The 11,460-nt window shown below is 43.2% G+C and overlaps 2 protein-coding genes across 5 annotated transcripts in view; both read left to right on the forward strand.

The window, feature by feature from the left end:
- The window catches only part of LOC106820870 (sialin-like), a 2,391-nt gene extending 530 nt beyond the window's left edge, over window positions 1-1,861 (forward strand). The window contains exons 2-5 of the mRNA XM_014825463.1: window positions 507-733; window positions 922-1,155; window positions 1,413-1,500; window positions 1,809-1,861. Of these exons, the coding sequence (XP_014680949.1) occupies window positions 530-733; window positions 922-1,155; window positions 1,413-1,500; window positions 1,809-1,861 (579 nt within the window). The 5' untranslated portion in view covers window positions 507-529. The remainder of the gene's footprint in view (window positions 1-506; window positions 734-921; window positions 1,156-1,412; window positions 1,501-1,808) is intronic.
- Window positions 1-11,460, forward strand: part of LOC106820893 (sialin-like) — a 50,008-nt gene that overhangs the window by 4,286 nt on the left and 34,262 nt on the right. For 3 of the 4 annotated variants that reach the window (XM_014825487.1, XM_014825488.1, XM_014825489.1), the window contains exons 2-5: window positions 1,809-2,033; window positions 5,895-6,118; window positions 6,357-6,590; window positions 7,039-7,126. In XM_014825487.1, the coding sequence (XP_014680973.1) occupies window positions 1,925-2,033; window positions 5,895-6,118; window positions 6,357-6,590; window positions 7,039-7,126 (655 nt within the window). In that variant the 5' untranslated portion in view covers window positions 1,809-1,924. Of the gene's footprint in view, window positions 1-1,612; window positions 1,696-1,808; window positions 2,034-5,894; window positions 6,119-6,356; window positions 6,591-7,038; window positions 7,127-11,460 lie in introns of all 4 variants that reach the window. The other variant, XM_014825486.1, reaches the window with a different exon arrangement.

Below are 11,460 nucleotides of genomic sequence, written 5' to 3' on the forward strand. Positions count from 1 at the left end.
TTTATAGATATCATATATATATATATGATATATATATAATTATATATATATAATAAATATCTATATTAATTATATTAATATACAAAAAAAAGAAATAGAAAACGCAAGCGTTGTTATATTAGCAGAGAACGTTACATAACTCACTCAAATTAGAATAAATTGCTATATATAAATATTTATTAATAATGATATAGTAATAAATAATCTAATTAGCAACAATATCTGTAAATAAATTTTAGGAATATTTTTATTAAATATTTATTAACATATGGTATAATAAATAGTTTGATATCAGTATATCATTATAATAATATAATAAATTGCTCCATACATAGTTATTTGAATAAGGAGTGGAGGGGCAAATCGATAAATTGAGATGAAGAGGAGAAAATAATTAAGGTACGATGTTGTCTCTCTTCTCTCACCTTCTCCTTATATTGCTGAATTTTTCCCAACTAATTCCATCTCTCTCTTTCTTATATCTGCTATCTCTATATTCGCCGCAGATCCTCTCTGGGGTTCTCAGCGCATGATCCTCGCAGTCATCGGTTTCTTCGGATTTGTCAACCTGTATGCTCTGCGCATCAACCTCAGCGTTGCTCTCGTCTGCATGGTTAACTACACGGCCATCGACATGGCCTCACAAAATGGGAATACGTCGGACTTCCATACGTCAGCAGCTGACGTTGACAAGTGCGGAAGTGGAGGAACAGAAGACAAAGGAGACTCAGAGGTCATGCGCGTTCCAAATGAACATTCCGTTTGTCCCGCTAATATATTTATGTAGGTGTGTGGGAGCGAAAGCGCTAGTAACCGCTAGCACCAGTGCATGACGAATCATGACGAGATTTCCAGATTTTATAGAGATAGATTGTCGATTGGCGCTATATAGATTGGTAACATGCGTTGCATCTCACCTAGGATGGCCCGTTCCTGTGGGACAAGCAACAGCAAGGCTTGATTCTGGGTTCGTTCTTCTGGGGCTACCTGGTGACGCAGATTCCCGGTGGCTGGATCTCTGAGCGCTACGGAGGGAAGCGAGTGTTCGGTTACGCCATGCTACTGACGGCCATTGCCACGTTGCTCACACCTCTCGGTGCCCGTAAGCATTGGATGTTGCTGGTATTCCTGCGCATCGTGCAAGGTCTGGGAGAGGTGCGCAATGTAGTCTGCCGTACGCACTGCCGTTCATGGAAAGATAGGATCGTGTAGAATTATCGATATATTAAGAGTTTAGTTAATTACATAGGGAGTGAATAAATAAAAACCGTTTTTATTCACTCCTAATTATAATAATATAAAATACATAATTATTTATTATGATATGTAACTATGGATCCATAAAGGAACATTGTGAATATAACTAGCCTGTAAAGACGCATGTGTTACATATGGCGTCGTTCTGTTGCTAGGGTGCCGTGTTCCCAGCCATGCACACAATTTGGTCGCATTGGGCACCACCGCTAGAGAGGAGTAAACTTGTGGGCTTCACTTATGCCGGTGAGTCTCTGATGGGTGCCTTATCACATACCTATACAATTTTGCGACTTGTTTAGGACTGCCACGATGGTGGTATTTCTGATAAAAGTGTATAATTTTACTGGTTTTTCAGACGCGAGATCGTTGCGTGTGTGGTCGGTGCACGGTAAACTTACACGGGACAGAAGCAGCGCCGTATATGTTATACGCCTAGGGGTGAGTTCACGCTAGTCGGTGCGTCCGGCTACGCGTACTCAACATACACATTTCCTACAATCATTTTCACACCAAATTCAGATTATTTAAATTCTCTCTCTATTTTTTTTCAGCTGAAATTGCGAGCGAAAACTACCGCATACAGAGGTGCGCGTGTGGACGGTGAGTGGAGCAATTGAAGCCAACAGGACGTGAGAAAGAGAACGGGTTCGGCACACGCGCTGCGGATATGGAGTCGTCTGCAAGCTCCGCACAACCAGCCGAAACACGCCGTAGATCGTCTGCGGTCATACACAGCCCGCGCTCCGTCATGGACGCCGAGGGAAATGTCAGCTACTGTAAGTATATACACACTCACTGTGGTGGTGAGCGAGAGGTTAACACCCTCTCGATGGGGTTGTGGCGAATGCTTGATGAGTTCGGATCGGGCAAGGTGTAGGGTGCCCCCCTCCCCTATATACCCCCCTATATGGGCGTAAGGGGGGTAGAGCTATGATAAGGAGAAGATCATAGTTACCCGGCGAGATACGTCATGTCCACGCTTGCCTTAACGGTAAACCCGCATAATTCTACCCTTATCATACACTTGGCCTGACCTGAAACTGCTATAGTGTTCTTTGGCTAGTTGGTTCCGTTAAATTCCTGCAGGGTTTCCATATCAATCTGTTTCTTTGCAATTAATTAGACTGAATTATAGCCTAGATTATATAAGGTGTAAGCGCGTAGTTTACGCAACTTATAGGCTGCTACGTTACATTGCGCCATGACCACTATATTAGTTGCAAAAGATAGTTGCAAATGTCTACACAATTCGGCTTTCGTCCGGAAGAGGTAGCGACGAGTGGTACCGGCAATAATTAATAAGTAAACTTCGGCAAGCTTGCATGGTTAAACAGCAGCAAAGAGGCGGCCATATTGCCATTGCTCTCACAGTGTCTGCTATAGGTCTATTATGGCTCTTGGTTGAGGTAGAGGCGTAAGATGTGAGAAGTTAGTCGGAAAGTCGCCACGAGGTGCCTTGGAGTTGCTTAGCCTCGATAGCATTAGTAGATCATTTAACAAGTAACCAGAACAGAACACCTGTTTATTTCAGCTGTTCAGCTCTTGAGTGAGCTTTGCCGAGAGTGTCAACTATTCGCACTCTCTATACGGTAAACTGCTGTATAGCGCGTTTATAAAAGAAATAGCATATGGCAGAAAAACACATGCCTCAAGGAGCAGTAATTTATTAATGACGTTATCGAATACTACGGCACGAAGCCAATACATGAGAGCCTTGTGAGGGAATGAAACGTATATTAATAAAATCAGGAGTCTAACTTTTTACATATGAGATGTATCAGATTGTAAGGGAAAGAAAATCCTGATTGTATTAAGCGAAACACGAAAGATGGGAGACGGAGAGGAACTTTTACGCTACGTACGTATGACTATTTCATATTCATGCTATGTCCTATTCTATTCTATTGCGTACTTGACTCGATCTATGTTCATTATTATTTACTCGATATCAGCTGTTTACGTTGCAAAATATGCTATGATTATCCATGACGTCAGCGAGAATAAACGAAAAAATCCATGAATGTGATCGAATGCCTCACGCACAGGCACTTGGAGCGTTTCAATGAAAAAAAGGTAAATAAACACAAAATGTATTTACTACCAAAATCTTGATGTTTCTCTACTCTCTTTCGCCTATTATTGCCGATAATTTCCTGTAAATGCCGTTCAAATGCTCCTCTACAACAAACAAGTAGGCCTACACCGCACGCACGGCGCTGTGCACAAACAACAAGAATATTGAGATCGAACTCTAATATGAGCGGCATTTACAGGAAGTTATCGTCAATTATAGGCGAAAAGGAGTAGAGAAACACATTAAGACTTTGGTAGTAAATACATTTCGTGTTTATTTACCATTATTTTACTATTGAAACGCTCCAAGTGCTTGTGGCCTCACGAACAAACATTTGATATTCAACACTCGACCGTACACCGGATCCCTACTATAGCTGGCACTATAGATGGCCAATTACATTATACATACATTATAAATACATTATGAAAACTCTAGACACGTTTTCCCCGCGTAGACACGTATTGACTGTAGAATGTGCTGCAAAAAGTGGCCGGCTGTAAAGTAAAGACGCTACAGATACACTTTACTAAGGCAGATAAGGTCTATGTTCCCCTGACCTCTGTTTGACCTGGCTCGTTTAGCTATTTCTGACTAATTATATATATATATATATATATATATATTACTAGACGCACTCAGAGAGCACAGACCTCCGCCAAGGCAGCTGAATCTTCTCAATGTGAAATTTTTATTAATTAATTAATTAATTAAGTGGAAAAATTAATTAATTAATTAATTAATTAAATAATTAATTGGATCCGGATTGAGTGCGAGCGTGCAGGTGGGGGAGGACTGTGGTTGCCCCTTAGCTGTGGTTGGCTGTTTGTAAGTCTACAGCCAGCGCACCTAGCGGAAGTGGAACTGAAACATGACATGTAACAAACCCACAAACCCACAACACACAAACCAGCACTCAAACACACGCCGCGTGAAAACATAACCCCCGTCAAGCCCCTGGCGAAGGTAATAATATATAATATAGATATAGGGTTTAGGGTTAGGGTAGTTAGGGTTAGTCAGAAATAGACTAAACGAGCCAGGTCAAACAGAGGTCCAGGGACATAGACCCTATACGAGCTTTACTAAAGCGCCTATTATTTTTAGCACCATTGCAAGAGCCGGCGAGAAAAGCAGATAGGGTCACTCTCTGGTAAAACTCTGCCAGGGTAGCCCCTTCCGCTCACGCTATAGTAGCTATAGGATAGCGGGAAGCAAAAAGGCCTACAACGGTAGAAACTCGCGGACTCTGTCTCGGCGAAAACTCGTAACGTGCATAGTGAAGGACTCATAATATTGTTTTTTGACGCGATTTCTCCCTGAAGTCATTTACCATCTACAGTGAAGGCGCGAGAGCGTCGTATACATAATACGCAAATATATACAGTAGTGGATTTATAGCGGAAACGCTACCATATCGAACCAAAACTGTTTTTCACGATACTGTGCTTTTCTAAAAGTAAATTTCTGACACAGTATTTATGACACAGTATTATGACACAGTATTTATGACACAGCGCCGAGAAGCACGTACGCGCGTAATGCACGTCGCGAAAAATTTTCACATTCGCGGACATACGCGTATATCATGTAAGCAAGAAGTGAAAACTAGTTTGGTGATAACCGCTTTACATGTGGCTTTATTTTCGCTGTATATACCTATTACGTCACCGTCGCGTGTACCTTCATGCAACGCGACACTTGTATTTTGTTGGGTGTGATCAACAGGTTGAAGCTCGTAAGGCACCTGATTAATTATTAACAGACTCTAGGGCGCGCCGTGCGTTTATCGTAAATAATATAAGCGCTACATTCGTTGTTACTTTCCTCGTGTATATCATATCATTCACATCATACATAATTATCATTATCATACACTCGTGCGGTGGGTCCGTCCTGGCTCCAGATTGAACGTATGTTTTCGGGCCGAAGAAAATTTTTCTTGGAGGCAACGGCGACCGACGTGCGAGCGTTATTTGCAATGCACATTATAATTCGTGGGAACCCAGGGCATGATGCTGGGAGCAAAGCTGAATATTATAGATCGCATTTTACCATGCACACGTGCGCGTCGGTCCGTCCAGCTTCGCTAGTTTTAAACGTATAAGATCGGCCGAAGAAGAAATATAGTCTTGGCAGTTTAACGGCGACCGACGCTGTGCCGTGCGCGCCATTTTCATATTACATTAGCATAGGGTGGGAAGTCTGGACGCGGGATGCGATGCTTGCGAAGCAAAGCTTAATGTTGTAGAATTGAATTTTATCAGGAGTAATAGATCTATTCTTATTCACTCCTGATATAATATTAATGCTCATGATAGCATGTATGTTCATGTTATTGAATAATAAAGCGAAAATGCATCAATACTACGTGATTTATCTATTTACGACATGTAAACGTCTCTATGTTCGCCGCAGATCCTAATTCCATCTGTCTCTCTCGCGCTCGCTCTTTCTCTCTCTTCTCTCTCTCGTCTCTCTCTTCATTCTCTCTCTCTTTCTCCTACTGCTCTCTCTTTCTCTCCATTGGGGGTTATATCTATTATCTCTATATTCGCCGCAGATCCTCTCTGCTGTTCTCAGCGCATGATCCTCGCAGTCGTCGGTTTCTTCGGATTTCTCAACCTGTATGCTCTGCGCATCAACCTCAGCGTGGGTCTCGTCTGCATGGTTAACTACACGGCCATCGACATGGCCTCACACTCCGAGAACCTGTCAGCGCTTTATGTGCCAATCGACGATGGCGAATGTGCCAATGGAGAAACAGACGACAAAGGAGAGTCAGAGGTGATGCGCGTTGTATATATGTGTTATATCGAGAACTTACCATTCGCCATGCCATTCATTTATTCATTTACATTATTTATTTATTCATTTATGCATGCATTCATTCATTCATTCATTCATTCATTCATATATGTACATATTATTTATAACATCTGGTGCCACTAGAACCCCCATGCTCTTTGATGGCGATGCGCAATGGATCTTTATAGATTGGTAACATGCGTTGCATCTCCCCTAGGATGGCGCGTTCCTGTGGGACAAGCAACAGCAAGGCTTGATTCTGGGTTCGTTCTTCTGGGGCTACCTGGTGACGCAGATTCCCGGCGGCTGGATCTCTGAGCGCTACGGAGGGAAGCGAGTGTTCGGTTACGCCATGCTACTGACGGCCATTGCCACGTTGCTCACACCTCTCGGTGCCCGTAAGCATTGGATGTTGCTGGTATTCCTGCGCATCGTCCAAGGTCTGGGTGAGGTGAGTAACAACAAAGCCATATCATCCAATAGTGAGTACTCCGCCTAGGACTTATGAAAAGTGAAGGACCGACGGAAATTTTATTATAATATGTATCTTTTTGTATTTATTTATGAAAAACTACGCCAGTGATAGATCTCTACACTAATCGGTTCTTTCAGAAGAAAATGAAAATAAAATAACATCGTACGACGTTAACAACGTCAGCAATAACGCCCTAGTTTCATTCTTGAAAATGATATACACAAGTAAAATCTTTTTATCAAAGAATATACACGGACCTCAATCGGACACTGGGCAGTAATCTCGACCATATGGGACGTATTTATTGGGACATAAATATAATCAAGAGCGTATAAAGAAGGTATTTATACGCTCTTGATATAATATATAAATATCACTGGGTTGCAATGGCGCCGTTTTATACATCGCAATATTCTTTCGTTAGGGTGTTGTGTTTCCATCCATGCATGCAGTTTGGTCGCACTGGGCACCACCGCTAGAGAGGAGTAAACTTGTGGGCTTCACTTATGCCGGTGAGTCTCTGATGTGTGCCTTATCTGATCTACACGTATACATTGTCACGTCGCAACTTGGTTAATTCTTACTGTTAATTATAGTGGTGTTGTGAAAGTATTGTGGTAGTGGCAGTGGCGGTGGCCGTTTTGTTGTTGTTGTTGTTGTTGTTGTTGTTGTTGTTGTTGTTGTTGTTGTTGGTGGTGGTGGTGGTGGTGTGTGGTGGCTGGTGTAGTTGTCTCGTTGTTGGTGGTGTTATGTGGGTGTGTAGCGTGGGTCGGTGTGGGTGGTGGGGTGGTGGTGGTGGTAGGTGGTGTTCGGTGGTGGGTAATGGTGGTGGTGGTGGTGGTGTGGTGCGTGTGGATGGTGGTGGTGATTGTTCGTTGTTGTTGGTGGGTGGTGTTTAGTGGTGTGGTGTGTGGTGGTTGTGGTTGTGGTTTGTGGTTGTGGTGGTGGTGGTGGGGGGGTGGTGGTGGTGGTGTGGTGGTGTGGTGGTGGTGGTGGGGGTTTGGGTTGGTGGTGTGGGGTGGGATCCCTACCCAGTGGTGTGGTGTTGTTGGATGGCTGGTGGTGCATCATGAATGATGATGGTGGTGGTATCTGGTGGACGGTGTGGTGGGGTGTGGTGGGTGCTGGTATGTTTTGCGTGGTGGATGTGGTCGTGGTGGTGGTGCGTGTTGGTGGTGAATGGTGGTGGTGGTGCCTCGGTGTGGTGGTGTCGCTGGTGGAGGTTTGGCTGGTGCTGGTGGTGGTGGGGGCGAGCGATGAAGTGTTGTTGGTGGGGTGGCCGTGGCGGTGATGATGTCGGTGGCGGGTGCGGCGGCGGGTGGTGTTGATGCGCGGACGCGTGGCGTGCTCGTCTGTTTAATAAAGGTTTTCCTGGCGCTTGCTTAAAAGGTTGCCAGATGGTAATGTCATCACCGAACTGCGCTCTGCCTGCATTAACTTTACTGTTTGACGTACGGAGCTTTGACGGAGGCTGGCCTCGATCTTTCTACGTACTTGCGGAGATGTCAAGTGCTCCTATACTATTCCAACCGGCGACTTCGTAACGATAAGACTAGCATCTCCCTGTTGGCAACCTGGAGAGGGCGATGCCATTGGCTAGCGTCTGCTTTAAAATTTTTCGGTCCACATATTCAAACGTGTCAGCGATTAGGAGGTTCGTGTTTGTTTGATCGAGAAGTCGAAAACCAACAAACCCAAATTTTTCATTGCTAAACGTTTGTTGTAGAATAACTGTATAAGTAAAAATACTGATCGTAGTCTGTGATTGCTGTGGCAGGGCTTTTTTTGGTGTGGTCTGTGTGTCAGTTTTGGCTCTCGTCCGCATCGCGGACACGCCTCACTCTAGTCGCTGATCTCCGGACGACGAAGCCACTAACATAGAACACAGCCCTGGCCGGCAGATGTCCGTACGAAATCAAGGTGACCAAGAGCGATTGAGGTTAATCGAATGAAATAACTAGATTTGAGAAATAAGGAACTAAAGCATAATTAGCCTGATTGTACATCGTAATTGAATCTGTGACGACAAACGTAACAAACGTACACGTAACAGTAAGCAAACAAGTTGTTTGTCAATACAGTATGAACGAATGTGTTAATAGACATCAAAGCACTTTCCTTGGCTAACGATAGGACGTCAAAGAGAGTGTGCGGGCCATCGTTGTTTGCTCACACCTGTGCGAACGGGGCACCCTACACATTGCTCACCAACATCCCCACGTAACATGAAGGAAGTGCTACAAGTTTAACGGATACAAAGCCGTGAGTACATTCCGCCGCAAAGTAAGGCTGCACGAAGCATTTAAGATCTAGCAAATAGACCGCGAGGAAGGTTTACCACATATTATGACTCGTGACCGGAAAGAACTAGCGTGCTCGATATTAACTTGTCCATGATGGTGGGTAGGAGACTGCGTGTGATTTGTGCGGGCATAAATGAAAATGGGTGAAATTGAGTGCAAACTTGGAAATAATACACCTAACAAATTATCCGTGTGCATGTTTGCATTATATATTAATCTTTTACCTGATTTCGCCAAGACAGTCATGACTCCTAGAGTTGGTCAGTGTTCAGCGAATATAACCAAGGCATTTATATTGTTATTGTTATAATATATAATAAATAATAATAATGAATTATCGTCGTTATTATTATTATGATGTGATTATTATTATGAATTATCCAGTGGTCTGATTGCGATTATAGGCAGTTCAACACGTTTTTTTAGTGCATTGTCTTTAATTTATATTACGTGGCTACCATACTTGTTTATCTTGTTATTAATAAATGTTTATATTGTTTCGGCAGAATGGCGTTTTCTCAAGGGCCATCACCTTTATATTGGTTTCTGGGTTGGAATCAACGTTGCTGGCTTTGGTGCTGACAGCGTTTGAGAGCAAAAGGCTTGGAGGGCACCAACAAGTTGTGGCGAAAACAAGCTATTCCATTCATCATGAAGAGTATGCACGCCTTAAGACAAAAAGAATACAGCCCTATTTCATCTTACTACCTCCTTCGTGAAACGCTCCGAATTGTTTAAGCGAAAGGCATTACGTTTTGAAGGATTCTTTCTCACCTGTATATATATACTCGGCAGTTTGAAAAGTAGTCGTTAATCAAAACAGGGCCGTAGCTAACTCATTTTTCCGCTGGACGAGACAACGCCACACGCCACAGAGTTGCGTTCTGGAGCAGTTAACCGTGCGCAGTTCCTGGTTGCTTGTTTGCGCAAATAGATAACAACCACGATCTCTTGCTTACATCTAGGTAATAGCGCCCACTCGGAGTAGTTAGATGTAAAAACTGTTGATCCCACGCGTAACCTCTCCTCATTAATATAAGGCCGGCTAAATTACGCCTTCCAACCGTCTCTAGACGAAATCTTAATAACGCTGGTGAACGATTTAATAAGTAAAGGCCCGAAGTGTGTGTGCAACATGTCTTACAGGCCATTGCCACATGGATTTAAAGCAAGACTTGTATTATGAATTAAGGCTAGTAGCGTGCGCGCGTACTAGTAGTCTTATTGATTCTGTGGTAGATATGTACATTCGTATATATATTATATATACAATATCGTATATATTCAACGTACTGAATATTTTAGGTCGTACTGCATGCCAAAAATGATGCCGCGCATGGCGCACTATTCAAGAAAGATTAATATTTGTAAAGAATTATGAATTTAAAATAAAGAAGCGGTCATTCCTAGCAATGGATTTGATATGATAAAATTTTCATGCAGCAGGCCTCACTTAAAAAATACGGAAGAACAACCTTGCACCGTAAGGACATCGTGCGTATACCAGTCGTACACACAATTCACTGGCTAATGTTAGTCATGTTAGCACATGCGCAATTTTCTGAGGAGTTATATTTTGTGATGAATATGTCATTTAATATGGCTTTAGGGTATCTATCAGCATAGCAACCTATGTAATAAAATTTCCTTATCAGTAGAACTGCGTTTTATGCTTAGCACAGCGCGCCCTAGCCTGTACGGTGCAAACTCCCTACTTTTACTTCTCCGTCTATCTTCTTGTCTGCCTTGTCTCTCGCTTAGCCTCCTCTCTTCTCCGCCTCAGCTATCTTTCCTGCCGCTACATCCCGCAGTCCCTCCCCACCTCTCAATCATCCTCAGCGCGAAGCTATATTAACTGTTTTTCGTCAGTCACATACTGCACGCCTAAGAACCGTTGGTTCGACGGGCTATATACGCCGGCAATATCTCTCGCAGAAAGATATTAATTTTGCAAGCTATTATTGCAGTTTAAGATGAAGAATAGTTATCCTTGCATAGAATTTATGTAATAGCATTCATATCAGTAGACCTCACTACGAAATAGGAGACGACCCTTGCATGTAAGAACTCCTGCCGCGCGTATACCAAGTCAATACACAATCTGGCTAGTTAGTACTGTTAAGCGCATGCGCAATATCTCACCAGAGAAGCAGTTATATTTTGTGATGAATATGTCATTTAATATAGCTTAGGGGTATCTCAAGAAATCAGATTTAAATTGTAATAGATTCCCTTATCAGTAGAACTGCGTTTATGATTCAGCAGAGCGCCCCTAGCCTGTAGGATGCAAAAAACTCCGCTACTTCACGACCCTCCCTTCTTATCCCTTGCTTCCCTTGTCGCTCGCGTAGGCCTCTCTCTCTTCTCCGCCAATCAGCTAATCGTCCCTGCCGCCTATCTGCCAGTCTCCCCACCCTTTTCCATCATCAGCAAGCTATATTATCAGTTTTTCGTCAGTCCATACCTGCACGCCTGAAACCGTGGCTCGCGCATGGATAGTCCGGAGGGAAGGCGCAATATCTATTGAGATCAAATATTATTCG

This window comes from Priapulus caudatus, unplaced genomic scaffold (genome assembly GCF_000485595.1).
Source record: "Priapulus caudatus unplaced genomic scaffold, Priapulus_caudatus-5.0.1 Scaffold51, whole genome shotgun sequence".
NCBI classification, from domain to species: domain Eukaryota; kingdom Metazoa; phylum Priapulida; class Priapulimorpha; order Priapulimorphida; family Priapulidae; genus Priapulus; species Priapulus caudatus.